Source organism: Dermacentor andersoni, chromosome 9, assembly GCF_023375885.2.
Source record: "Dermacentor andersoni chromosome 9, qqDerAnde1_hic_scaffold, whole genome shotgun sequence".
In the NCBI taxonomy this organism is placed as follows: domain Eukaryota; kingdom Metazoa; phylum Arthropoda; class Arachnida; order Ixodida; family Ixodidae; genus Dermacentor; species Dermacentor andersoni.
In genome coordinates this window covers 126,513,785-126,528,568 of record NC_092822.1, presented here as the reverse complement: position 1 = coordinate 126,528,568, position 14,784 = coordinate 126,513,785, and the positions used below count along the sequence as shown (strand labels likewise).

At 47.5% G+C, this 14,784-nt stretch overlaps 1 protein-coding gene across 13 annotated transcripts in view; it reads right to left on the bottom strand.

Annotated features, from left to right (window-relative positions):
* LOC126529739 (uncharacterized) overlaps positions 1 to 14,784 on the bottom strand; it is a 345,564-nt gene that overhangs the window by 198,376 nt on the left and 132,404 nt on the right. For 12 of the 13 annotated variants that reach the window (XM_055069962.2, XM_055069964.2, XM_055069959.2 and 9 more), the window contains 2 exons: positions 12,525 to 12,609; positions 10,005 to 10,158 (listed from right to left, as the gene is read on the bottom strand). In XM_055069962.2, coding sequence (XP_054925937.1) covers positions 10,005 to 10,158; positions 12,525 to 12,609 — 239 coding nt within the window. The remainder of the gene's footprint in view (positions 1 to 10,004; positions 10,159 to 12,524; positions 12,610 to 14,784) is intronic. The other variant, XM_072284294.1, reaches the window with a different exon arrangement.

The following is a 14,784-nucleotide window of genomic DNA, read 5'->3' as shown; positions in this document are numbered from 1 at the left end:
TATGCTGCTCGCGTCACTCTTTCAACTCATGCTTTTTCGGGGGTGGGGGGTGGTGGGTCCTTTGTGTTACTCGCGCACTGACCGCCTGACCGACTCTACTAATGCCACAAAAAACATGGTGCCAACAACATCCCTGAATGCTCCCTAGCCTGTCGCTTCCCCAACGCCCTCCCATGCCACCCCTTCTTTTTATTTTTTTTCTTGTTCTCTTTTTTCTGTTGGTGTCCCCCCGCCGGTTTCTTTTCTCACCTTTTCTTTTTTTTCTTTTCTCCCCACCTTCCCACTCTCTCGCTCTTGTCCCCTCGTCTTGAGGACGACGCTCACAGGCGTCAGGCGACAGCGCTCATTACCTCTGAAGTCTCTCCCTTTATAACCAACCACCACCAGCAAAAACTGCACGCGATGTCACTGCACTGACCCTTTAAAACTAACATGCCGAGGATGACGAGGCCGCCTTTGACGAAGATAGGTCCTCCTATCGAAACGTTGGCCAGTCTTTCTGAGGCACCTTATCCCTATTTACAAACTTTATACCACGTTGTGCTATTCCATCTGTCAGCCCCCTTCTTGATTTTAAACTTTCTTTATGTCTTTTATTGTCAGTAATTTGTAGTTGTTTCTCCAGTGAAAAATAAAGGGAGACACGGGAGCGAGATAAAACAGAGGAGGATAGATAGACAGAGGTGCAGCGAAATGTATGGATGTTGAAGCTTATTTAAGAATGAAATGGCCAAGAATTGTCCTGGCTAAAATTGAATTAAAATATGCTGACGCCACACATACTTCGTGTGAACGTCGTCACTTTTGCCTCAGTGAGAAGTATCCACTGTCGGCTCCACCTAGGCGCTGAGTGAAGTTAGGCAAAGTGGCGGGCGTGCTTTTTTCTTACGGCAAAGTAGACGTGAGACGAATCGCGGCTTTGCGGCAAATACGCTCTTGGGTGATCATTCAATTTTAGTAACGCGTGGTTTCATCGGCAGCGTCAATGACGTCCTGCATCCTGCCGGGCAGAGAGCTCTACGGGGACTCACAAAGGCCGCGTTTGACTCTAACCCGTTCCCATTTTTTTCGACAGCAGCGCCATAGCGCAACCGCAGAGAGTCCATGCAGCTGCCTGCAGGCCATTGACACTTTCAAGGTGTCCCACACGTTCTCAATAATATTGAGGCCCGGAGATTGGGCAGGCCACTCCAGAACTTCCACTTGCTGACATTCCATAAATGCCCGAACTTTTCCTGACATGTGAATAGGGTTGCGATGCTGCAAAATAATGTTGCCGTCCGTGGGCCGAGTGCCCAGAAGATATGGCAACGTGACATTGTCCAATATTAAGCAGAACATGTCAGCGTCGAATATGTTTTCAATCCTAAGAGTCCCAGGCCGGCCGGTGTGATGGCGCCCCAGACAATTACAAAAGAACCGCCACTGCCTACTACCTTGGATGAATGGAGGCAAATACCTGAAGAAAGAAAAATGTTTTTGCTGAGCCCAACTTTCGTATGTATAACGTGCACCATACAAAAAACACATTACAAAAAATGTACGCTTGTTCTGGCTTCCTTATATCCATGAACACGCTCGGTAAACATTTTTAGAAATTCATGCAAAAAATCTTCGAACTCTTATTCTAACAAAATGCCGCGCGTGTTCATTTTGGACTTTGAACCTCATTGTACGATGGGAGAAGTTTGACCAAAGTCCAGAATTGAGTTAAGGGCGTAGGAAAAAATTAGGACTGCGATTTCATATTTCACTCATACTTCCAAAAACGATCATCGTTCTGCCTCTAAAAAGTTTATATTTTTAAATTCAGTTTTAATTATTACCAATGTCTATGGACAAAATAAGGATTGGATATTGCTGCTATGGTTTAAGGACTGGACGTGTCCGTAATACCATAGAAAAATTTACACGAACGATTCCTCCGATAACTGGAGCTTCTCCTTACTGAAAGTTGTCTGCGTGCCATACACGCCATCTTGTGGTGAATGTCTACTTGTCAGAGAAGATGACATTTTTCCACTCTTCATTCTAGTGCTCATGTTCCTGGGCAAACACGAGGAGCCTCGCTTTGTTTCCCGCGCTTAGAATCGGATTTCGACGGCTCTCTTGCTTTTCAGGCCCGCTGAATGCAGACGACGCTTCGCTGTTGTGTCCGATACCGCCGACAACCTCGAAATATGTTTGGCTTTATCTTACGCTTGATGCAGGAAAGTCATTCGCCGCCGATACTACCGACATGTCCTCATGTTCGGTAGTCACCTTCCGACGGGCCTTCCAGGGAGCGTCTTTCATCCTACGCTCGCTTCTACACGCTTGAATAGTTCTGTTCACGGTTTTCAGTGGTCTACATTTGAAATTGCCCTCTGAGGATTGATTCAACAATACGTGTCCCTCCTTTTTACGGAACGCGTGACATCGCCTGATCACACGGACACATACCCCCGAATTCTCGCAGGGAAAGAAATATTCTTCAACTGTAATCGCGTTTATATCACCGCTAGAACATGGGAACAAACAACTGTATAGAAAAACATTTTTTTTAACTGTATGGTTTCGGACGACAGTGTCACGGTAGCACCGTCTGCTTCGCACTTTAGTGACATAAGCGAGGGCGCGCAGTATTTTTAATCTTCAGCTGGTCAAGTGCGAGCGTGATGGCAGCGTAATAGCAGAATATGAAATTTCATAGCCGATGCTGAAATGCGATTGCGAGCATCCAATATGCTCACATGGCCAGCGGAAAGGCAAAGGAAGTCCCCGCTTTGCTACGACACCTATCGCGAAAATACATCCGCTTGCTAGCCTTTGTTTCATTTTACAGCAAACTCGGCGTCATCCATTTTTCAGGCGCAAGTGCCCCCCTCCACGTTTCCAAGTAAAACGCCAAAATCACGTAATTTTTGTGCACAGTGCCTGGTAGCCTGAAAATATGAGAACAAACCATAAGCGTTCGTACCCGTAAGCAGTTCAAAAGGTGACATACGTGCCTGTATTTTGAAGGGAAAATTGTATTCCAGTCAAAATAAAATAATGGGGTTTCACTTTGCAAAACCACTTTCTGATTATGAGGCACGCCGTAGTGGAGGACCCCGGAAATTTCGACCACCAGGGGTTCTTTACCGGGCACCTAATTCTAAGTACACGGGTGTTTTCGCACTTCACCCTCATCGAAGTGCGGCCGCCGTGGAGGGTATCCAATGCCGCTACTTCGTGCTCAGCACTCCAACACCATAGCCACTGAGCAACCACGGCGGGTGTGTATTTGAGTCGATAAACTTAACTTAATTAGGCGTCTGCCGGTCTCCAAGTTGCGACACTAAAAGGAAAAGTTCTCTTCGCTGCAACAAGTACATATGACACTGCAAGCAAAGTTTGGTTCACGGCAATACAAGCTCGACGCGCCCAAAGCTCGACGCGCACATGGAGCCCCGCCTGCAGACCTTGCCGCACCTACGCAGGTTTGCGTCCATGCGCGGCTCCGCTGGCGCACCGCAGAGCCGCGGCCAGGCACTGGCGTGCTCGCCCTAAGAGCGGACGACACTGCACGTCGACGTGGAACACAAGAATTTGGACAAAACTATACTGCGTGTCACCTTTGCGTATAATCTCGCATGTCAGAAAACTACAAGAAGGACGCAGTTTGATCTTCTCAATGGTCGAGAAGTAACGACGACGCATGACGCTTCCCCTTGATCGTAGCGATGCAGACGCTGCCAATATTACCGAGGAAGCCGGACAGCTCGCGTGTGTGCGAATAAGCAGCCAGCAAGACGCCCGTCGGTATAAGCTCAACCAGAGATAGGTAGTTCATCAACCCAGCGACCCTGTTTGGGAATAGACACACCTTGGCCTCTCTGAGGAACTTCTACAGTGGTACTTCGGACCATATAAAGTTATGCGCCACCTTAGCGACGGGACCTACGAAGTCGTTGCTGACTCCACATCTTGCTCGAAGCACTGCCAGCACGTGCCTGGAAAGGTTTACGTGGTGCGGATGAAGTCTTATCTATCCGAATGACATGTATAGCCCGTATATGTGCACTGACTGTTATTCGCCGCGCATCGGGGCGATGCTGGTCCTGGAGGGTGGCGAATGCCACGCCCCTATCTGCATCGAGCCACGATGGTGACGAGAAAGACAACTGCTCCAGAATGCGCGCAGGATGAATGGAATAATACTGCGTTCCCCATTTTTGGGTGTGCCGATAGAGTGCGACAGGACGACCTCTTGCAATTGAAGTTCCAAGCATCAGCAAAACCACGACAATATTCAGTAATACGTTGCGCACCTACTCCATCCTAGGTATGGCCGCATCATGTCTTCGTTGAGCGGGCAGGCTTCATCGCCGACAAAGAAGTGTGGGAGAGGGCCCTTACTTCCCACAGTTCGTGGCGGCGGCAGCGCAAACGTTCCTCTGGAAATCTTTCTACAGAATGAAGTGCGAAAAAATGCCGCCAATGCCACCACTGTGCCACCGCGCACTCAGAAACGGCGTGCTCACGCAAACTGTTAAAGGTGGTAGGCGTCAAACTGAAAGCGATCTCATATGCAGAGGTAATAGTGATAAACACTCTTTCTGGAATGCATCACATAACCACCAGAAATGTGCAACATGCAAGTGAATTAACTATATGCTCTTGCGCATGTATTTTTAGGTATCACTATTCGTGTTGGATATTCCTTCTTACTACCATTCTGAACATACAAACCTATAAGCAGACTTTCAGGAACTGAATGTTCACGCTTTCAAAACACCTCTTCCACTAACGGTGAGTAAAGATAGGGATACGAGGACCCAGTCTCACCTGTATTGCGCATCGCAGACAGCGAGGAGCGATTTACTCCAAGAGCCCTTGCAGTTGTAGTCAAGGGCTTGAAACTTTGCAGGGCGCTGGATGTTCACATCTTTTCCGTCAGTTGCACCGACGTAGTATGGCATGTTCCTCCTCTCCTCAAGCTCTGCGGATACCTGTACCAGAAAGACCAGTTCATGGCCATTTCATAAATGGTAAATAATGTTTATTGTGGTTTCTTTTATGAAATTGGCCAAGCAAGTAGTACCAGCAAGCAATACATTAGCAGTCATTGTTAGCAGACACCTAGTGAAAAAAGTACATCGCCTTCAGTCATTGAGTATATATCCTGAGTCATTCATCAGCTGCTTGCGGATGTTGCAGATGCAGTGGCTTCAACACGGTCCACAGAGTTTCGGACACTGCTGACACTAGGCAGCATGCTGTTGACCTGCCCACCAGGAAGTTGAAAGACATTTCCCGCTGCATTTCCCCTGTGGCCAAAAGCCTGTCAAGGTGATGAAATTCACTTTTTTATTAAGATGTAGAAATAAGCAGTGGCTTTCTTTCAGCATTGTTCTAAGAAAATTTTTGGCAACATCAAATAACTGCACTGCGAAAGCATTTTGAAGCAGTATTTGTTAAGACATAGATTTATAGTGGGGCAAATTAATGTTACTTACGAAATAATAGTTGCATTACTACCTAAATTCAACTGTGCAAGGGGAAATTTGGAGGTTAATAATTATGCACCTCACTAATACTAACGAAACTGTGCCATTTCTCGTGAAATCAATGCATGCCCCCTGATGCAAGCAACAACCTTGATGGTCATAATTATTTCCATGAACCTAATTTTAAAAATCCTGCGTATAAAGTGCACTTCAATCTGTTTGTGTATAGGGTGAGGGATGGCATCTAAAAAAATACGTTAGACTTGCTTTAGACTCAAATTCATATTCACGGCTCGTGTGGCTTCTTTACATGCAAAGCGCACACTCGTGGCTTACACTGTTCTTGGGATAACATGCGCCTTTTACCTGATGGTCATGTCCAGGCGATCATGAGCCGAGAATGTAGGCCTGTAGTTTCTGTATTGCCTTGGAATACTGGGGCGTTGCAGTTCCAGCACCGTGTCGAATGTGCGCGGTGGCATTTGCAGGAAGCTATACCGCAGAAAAAGAAGGCACACAACTTTACGCATCAATTCCCAGGCAACGCGAACTATAGATGTTCAACTTACTCTCGATAATATTCCTCGTCAAGCGCACGGAGTTCGGGCCGCAGACAGCTTGCGTGGCCGGCCGCTTCCCGCGAATGGAGGCACGGTCGCACCCACCAGCGTCACTTTTTTTTTCGGGGACTTCCGCACTTCTACAGCTGACATCGCGGCAGAGCACATCAGCACAGAGACGACGTCGTCCTCGTTGCTGAAATCACAATCCATGGCTGTTGACGGAAACCACAGCGAAGTGCGCGTGAACTCCATAGATCTTTACAGATCTCACTGAGAACAAGAACGAGTCCAGGATTGCGACTGACAGGTCGCGCTCAGCCACGTTGCCGGTGTGAGCATCTTTCATCTTCAGTCACTTTTCGTGGCAAGACGCAAGTGGTCACGCGGCCTCCTCAAGTCGGCGGTGTGGTTGAGCGTTTACACTCGTGGTGCAGCTCACTGAAGCACTGACGTGAAAGGTGCTCATTGAAAAGGGTCATATAGCCAGTGCATTTACAGCGCAGCCTGCTAATGCGTCAGGTTGCGGTCTTTGAGGAATCCTTGTGACCTGGGTTCGATTTGGCCCTACATTGGAGAGTGCTTCTTTTTCGTCACTGTAGAGCGTCACACTCAAATAGCACATACCTAGTGACCCAAGTTAGCGTCGAACACTTTCACTGAGGAACATCAAACACTTTACTGCCACATGGGCAGTGACCCAAGCTGGCATAGGAAAGGTCCATTGAGACGAGAGTGACACACACCCAGTGCTCCAAGTCGGCGTCAAGGAGTTTCTCCGAGGAGCGGCGCCTACCCAGTCCAGTATCTACAGTGACCGATGTTGGCGTAAAAGAGGTTCGTTGAAGAGTGGTACGTATATACACATTGCCGCATGACCCAAGTTGGTCCGATGGCTGGTTTCGAGCCCTGTTCCCTCCGTACTGCAACCCAATATTCTACCCATTCGACCACGGGCTACCGAATGACCCATTTAGGCAGGAAACTGCTTAGATGTAAACTTACGTAGATACAAATATTTAAACATTTACGTATAGACAGACAGATGGCCCCCGGCAAGTGCGTGAAGTACCATAAGAATTCCAACGCACTAAAATAGATAACTCCCGAAAAGAGCATGCACTACCCTAAAAATGCAAACGCATTAGTATTTCTTTCGGGCGCTCCAGTCGTTCTGGTGCCTTGAATATTTAATGTGTTGGCATTGCTAAGGTACTTCGCACACTTTTGAGAGACCATCTATCTATCTATCTATCTATCGATCTATCTATCTATCTATCTATCTATCTATCTATCTATCTATCTATCTATCTATCTATCTATCTATCTATCTATCTATCTATCTATATCTACATCTACATCTATCTATCTATCTATCTATCTATCTATCTATCTATTGTAGCGCAGCTGCATTGGCATCGCATGAATATCATAGCAGACGTTCGCATTCTCACGAGCGCGGATGCTGCGCTCCGCACGCACCAGCACCGGCTATAGCATTCTGCAGATCAAAACCTAGTTTGAGACATTGCTGACGTTTCCTGTCTGCTCTGTTCGGACGCCTGAAGAGAACTTCTGGTTCAAACTTCGCCCGTCACCAAATTATGATTGCTTCTGGCCGTTTTCCAGCCTACTTGGGTCACTGATAACACCGTGGTCAGCGAATCGGGCTGCCGTGCTGGGGGGAACAGGATTCGAAACCAACCTTTGGACCAACTTGGGACTCTGAGTGTGGCAACCTGTACATGCGTGCCGCTCTTCAACGAACCTCTTTCACGCTGACATGGGTGACTGTAGATGGGGGACTGTGTATGTACTGCTGTTCGCAGAAACTCTTTGACGTCGAGTTGGAGCGCAGTGCATGTGCCACTAACCAGTGTTTGACAAGCATTCTTAGATCATGAACAATAGGTTGCCATTATCCCTCAAGAGAAAAGTGTATAACAGCTGTGTCCTCCCAGTACTCACCTACGGGGCATAAAACGGGACGCTTACGAAAAGGGTTCTACTTAAATTGAGGACGACGCAACGAGCCATGGAAAAAAAATGATGGGTTTAACATTACGGGGGATAAGAAGAGAACCGATTAGGTGAGGGAACAAATGCGAGTTAATGACATCTTAGTTCAAATCAAGAAAAAGAAATGGGTGTGGGCAGGGCATGTTAGGAGGAGGGAAAATAACTGATGGCCATTAAGGGTTACGGACTGGATTCCAAGAGATGGGAAGCGTAGCAGGGGGCGCAGAAAGTTAGGTGGATGGATTAGATTAAGAAGTTTGCAGGAACAACATGGACACAATTTGCACATGACCGGCGTGGTTGGAGAAGTATAGAAGAGGCCTTTGCCCTGCAGTGGGCGTAGCCAGGCTGATGATGATGTTCATAACGTATGTGCCACTTGGTCTGTGCTAGTCTTCAATGGACCTCTTTGATGCCAACTTTGGTAATTAGGTATGTGCCAATAAGCATCTGCCTTGCCTCAGTGAACGTGTTTTACGCCAACTTGGCTAACTAGCCGATATTCTAGTTGGCAGACAGAAGAAAATGGAGCTGAACAGACCCTTTAATGCGTAAGGTAAATAACCTGTGTACCATTATTTGCATTGTGGGTACCAAGGAATGGGAAGCGCAGCGGACGACGGTAGGAAATTAAGCGGGATAGTAAAATCTGGAATTTTGCAGGCGCCAGTTAGAATGCGCTAGCGCAGGACAGGGGCAGTTGAAGATCTCTGGAAGAGGCGTTCGTCTTGCGGTGTACATAACTATATGCCGGTGAAGATGACGGGTAACTAGGTACGTGCCGCTGGGAATGTACCCTGAATTTCTCATGCTGAGCGGAATCTCATCGGTGTCACAACTGTTCTCCGAGGACAGTAGCCCGACGAATTAGCAGGATGCGTCAGTAAAGCAGTGGCTGCGTGCCGCTCTTCAATGAAGCTCTCGCCTACTTGGGTCACTGAGTACTATGTGCCACTAAGTGTACGGCAAGTGACAGAACAAGTCTCAGCGTTCTCAGGCACCGGTGTGCTACACTTCGCGTCTCGAAAGTGACGCGCGGACTTCTCGGAGCTGTCACTAGATGGCGCAGCGTGTCCAGAAAAAAGCGCGAGAGAGGAGCCCGGCGGCCGCGTGACGGGTTTCATAACGCAGCTCTTACGCGCCCGTTCCTGCTGCGACCATTGTCGTTGGCGTCGTCGTAAGCAAGCGAACGAACGCAGCGAAGGATGAAAAAGCGACCGCGGAGTGCAGTGGGGGACGAGAAAGGCGAGGAGCAAAGCAGAGGAGGAAGGTGTTGCAGAAGCATAAGACGGAAAGCGGAAGAGGGGTGTATAGCGAAAGCGTGAGAAGAAAAGCGTAGTGCGGTGACGATCGCTACTAGATAGCGCAAGAGTAGTGCGCGTCGTGTGGGACGTCTGAGGCGGTTGCTGTGAATCGCGCCCACGCGTCACCCACGCGCTGCCTCTCGCCAACTTCAGATGCGCGATGCAGTCGCGCCACACATCGCTTCGTTCGCAACGTGCAGCACGACACACATTGTCTGCGTCAGCCCGTACACCACAAAATGAAAAGAGGTAGACAGCTGCGCTAAAATTTCGCACTGGGGAATACCGTAATCGCTGATGATGTTATATTTTTTAGTCTTTGCCCGTCCCGTCGCGCAGGCTTTGCAGCGGCGGTACTACATGGAGCTGACTGTTCTTAAGGCAGCGCTACAGAGGAATGTCGCCGCAGTACCCGCCTCATACATAACTAGTTTCGACGGTGGCAATACGTTGTATAGCTATGTTAAGTCAATACTAAACGCATTACCGCAGACAATCATCGTGAGATGGGTTCCGCAGAAACTTTATACCAAGGAATACTCTTATGCCTGTTAGCTTGTGCTTGCGCGACAGTGAATTTTCCAGGTTATTTTTCCATGCGAGATAAACAACCACACTGCATGACTATTCGCTTGTGAATTACAACGTACGGCAATCACTTTTGTCTGTTCGCTCGTGTAGTTGACGTGGGTGGCACAACGTGGGAACTGTGAAAGCCTGGTGGTTTTCCAGAGACTGACGCGCAAATGCTCACAGAGTGGCGTCTTGTTCTCAAGCACGTTCACCGATGCCTTAGCGGAGCTCCTGTAAAAAGAATAAGGCTCATTCGTCAAAACGGCCCCTCTCAAAGCTAGACTGCTTACCATTCACGGCAGCAAAGCTCCATAATTGACAGACATATAGTGAACATCATTTCAATGGCACATCCGTTAAATAACACAACAACACGATGACCTAGTCAGAGAATTAGAGAGTGGCAGAGTAGTGAAGCCAAGAGAGATGCTGTTATTACCTAAGTTAAACGAAGAAGCGCATTTATCAAGGCCCACGAGTTCAAGACAACTGCAATGTTATAGCCAAGACAAGTTTGTTAAACTATCTCAGGTTACGAAAGCAACCCTTATTAGCGTGGCAAAAATGTTTTAGAAATCAAAGCTAAGAGCAATGTCACGTTCTTCTTGTGTGAACGTCTTCAAGTTGATCAGAGGTGATGAAGCATGGCCAAATATCACGAAATTCTAAGTGCACTCAACGAAAATATAATTTTCTGAGGGAGCTGAAAGGAATTTCAGATACTATACAATTCACAATAAATATTTTTCCAGCCTCCGATCACCTCCTCTTTAGCAGCATCTGCCACAACAGTTTTCATAATTTGCGTTAATTATAACATAGAGAAAGGATCCGACAAACTGCCACTCGCACATTGCGGCACTATCATGGCAATTGTAAATTAAGTTTAACGCCCAAAAGCAGCAGACCCTCTATTCTGTATGAGTTCTATTAGGCAAGAAATTGATCTGCATTTTCTGCAGCGCACAAACCATATCACCGTACATCATTGCTCCATACCAAATTACCTCTTCTATTTAAGCGGAGTGAATGACTCTCGCAATGTATCGCAAAATCTCGCAGGAATGACTCTTGCCCTAATAAACAATCAAACCGGCTGCTATAATAGTTGGGATTTCCTTTGCTGTCACGTTAACAACCCGCAGGAAATAGTTCAAATACACGTCCATCTGAAATGTAATGTTAACACTGCTGACTGCAAGAAATGATTGCACGAATGCTCAGCTGCCTTGGAAGCCTTACAACACATTCGTGATTCCGATAAGCGCCTACTGTGCGCCTGCTTATTAGATACAGTGAACCACGGATAACGATCGGAAATGCAGGATAAATGGAACAGTGGAATCAACTTTTGTTGGCCGCCTACATGCACCATCTTAGTAAATTTCGGTTAAAAGGAACGCATCTCTTTCTGGAGTTGCATTAAACGGAACTTTGACCGAATCTGCCACCTACGTCATCGGCGTACGGTACAGGAAAAGTCCGTAAGCATGTGACATGGCGATGCTCATAAATGTGAAGAAAATTCAATTTATCAAGCAGCTGAGAGAAAGGTGACGCAAAATTAAAGATGTCAATGTTGCAGCTACGTCTATCGTGAAGAATTCGTTGGATAAGCTAAAAACTCTGTGTAAAAAGAGAGAACTAAGGAGTACAGCTTGAACCTGCAGTCACGATGCCAATAGTGCTTCTTTCCCACCACCGCATAAAAATCCAACAGACAATGTTGGCTTCTTATGATATGATTAAAAGAAATTGGGCCCCTCTGTTAACCATGCACTTCCTTCCCGTTCCCATCACCGTGTTTCACAGCGCCAGGATTAGCATACCTCAGGTGATCCTCTAGTTACCTTCTCTGCAGTGGCGTAGTCAGTGGATGGCACACGTGCCGCCTCCCCCCAGAAATGTCTGTGTGAGCATGCGGCCTTCCCAGCCACCCTCCCCCCGCCTCCTCCTATCCGTCCACAGTGAAGTGCATGCCCCCACAGCATGAAATTCCTGGCTGTGCCACTGCTGCACTGGAGATACACTTGAAGAGATTATTTGTGAAGTTCGGGGCGAAGAGCATGATTCCTGTGACGAAGACGCAGATACTACTGTTATAGTTCGCGTTACTTTCGGGGGCCCAGACGGCAAGACAAGCAGTCGAAAGACTGCAGTGCTATATCGAACGCGAGCATGTCGCTGAATCTTTGAGAATGATTTCGCACATCAACGCTGACCTTACGAAAAAGCTGATACAATGTTAGACCCCGAGGGCAGTAAAGTCGCTTCTTTTCAACAACGTAATATCAAAACACCCGCACGCATTTTGAATTAAGGTATTGTTGGTAATTTTTGTCTTTTTCGCTTAAACAAATATTCGAATAAACGAAACACAATTTTGTTTCCGTTCAAGTTCCGTTTAGGCAGAAGCAACTGCACAATACATACTGCTAAACATACCCCTGCAACAGCATAGTAGGTAAGCTCGGCATGCCATACGAACATAAACTGTTTTTTGCGCACTGCCGCTGTAGACTAATTACTAGAAGCAATGCTTGCACAAAACACGTGATCAGTGTCAGAAATAAAGACGCTAGAAGCTGTCCACTTACCGAGCATATGAAACCTTCAGAGTCACAGTGGCTTTCCAACTCTTGCATGGCACTGGAGTTTCAGATGCGCGTAAGCCGCTCAAATCTGAAAGCGAACACGAGAATGATCGAAAGCACGTTGTCGGTGAACTCAAAAGCGCTGAAAAAAAAAGGGGGGAAGAGAGGGGGGATAGAGAGAGGCTTGAACAAGGAAATGCGCTAATGCATGGTGAACTAAAGAGTGCTAACGACGAGCTAGCAGCCCCTAAAACGAGATCAAGCTTCTAGCAACTAGAAGTAAATGCCCCGTCGAAGGCAATGGCCGAAACAGCCACAAGGGACGATGTCCTGCATGGCACTTTTATGATCCGTTCATCAGATAAGTTTGTGAGGGAGTGACAAGCACGAAATAGTGTGACGCAATCATATATCTTCGACGGCGGTGCATTCTTTCAGGATGAGGTGCTAGTGTTGCGCGCATACTGTGAAACACTAAAGCGGACCGCAAAGATTTTATTTCGCTAATAAGGCATCCTGGTTATGGGTTCCAGATGGTGGGGGCTGCTGTATACTCAATGTTTGGTCGAATTAGTGTTGTATACACGAGATTTCGAATGTTTACTGAAGCTCATTCAAGGTTTCCTCTTAGAAGACCCAGTACCACCGTTAGCTGCGGCAAGCATAAGGTTAATATGGCAAGTCGACGTTAAAGAGACCGACAAATGGCTAGAAAGTATTGCGAGACGCTTATAGAAATGAAATGGCCATCATTCACATTGATAGACTACAGCACGCTGTTCGCGATTTCAATAGGAATTATAAATTTAGGTTGTCAAAGATATTCTCGCAACACGGTAACTGTCGTGGCCTGGCTGTGAAACCTTGGTAATCCTGATGTAGCATATTGACACGTGTACTTGTTTGACTGACGTTTGGCGCGCCCCCGACCACTGCCCACTCTGCTATCACTGCGGAGAAGCGGGTCACGTCTACCACCAATGTCCATATCACGAGATGGGCCTACGAGGGTTCGCCGTCAACGCGCCACGTCCGGAGCTTAATGAGTGGCCACGTGACATTGCCTACTACATTGCCACAACGCAGTGCAGACCCCGACGATCTTCGCGTTCGCCGTCCCCAGGACGCTACCTTTCGCCGCAGCACCGACCAAACATTGGCCCAGCCCGACGCCCCTCCGTAAGTCCCTACCCGGAAAACTAAAAGCAGCAACCGATAGAGGTGCGGTTGCTGTTTGCGTCTAAATGACGAAGATCCTCCGCGACTGAGGATGACGCTTCAAGATCGATTTCGACGACGCATCAACGCCACGTTGCCATCCCGAAGAAGCCTGGCAGTCAAGAACACGCCGACGAAAGACGGCTTGACGACACCACGTACCAGCCATTGGTCAAAGTGACGCAGCCGTGATCCGACGCCATTACCTAACTGTAACGTAAGACAAAGAACCACAAAACTCGACATGTATCTCGACGACCAGGAAGTCACCGCGCTTATAGACACTCTAGCCGATCACTGCGTCATCATTGAATTATTCGCTGCCAAGATAAATGTCAAGAATGAACGGGATAGGTATCACATTATAACTGGAACCTGCACAACAAGAATTACACTTCATTATCTGATTTACCCTGCGACGTTCTTTATTCTCCAACAGTGTTCGCGACACGTGATTCTCGGCATGGACTTCCCGAACCAACACGGCGCATTCATCGACCTGAGGTCAAAGTCGGAAACGATGTCCTCAGACCAAGCAATACCGACGGAGAGGACTTCCAGTCAGCGTGCCTTGAGTTTACTTCAGGACCAAGGCAGCATCTCGCCTCGATCCGGCATTGTCATCTATGTCGACACCGAAATACCCGCAGACGTATAAGGCGTAATCGAGGGCGACCAACGTCTATTGTTCAACCGTCAAATTTACGTCGCAAGAGGGATCGCTCGAATGCATGGAGGGAAAGCGAAAGTCATGCTAATAAACTTCAGCCAGCAGTTCCAGCACATCAACAAGAGCACGACGATCGCGTACATCGAGCAAATTGTGGAAACCAGCAATGCGCTTGCCCTCTCCTATTCTGCCGCATCTACCCCGGCGACCATAGTTCCCGAACCACAATTCGATATAAATCGAATTAGGCAGCAACAGCTCAGAAGTATTCTCCGACGATGCAAAGACGGCTTTTAGATGTCATAGAGGATTCTACAAACACCAGTTTCAAAACAATGGTATAATAACTGAAGAGTGCGCTCGACCACTCCGCCA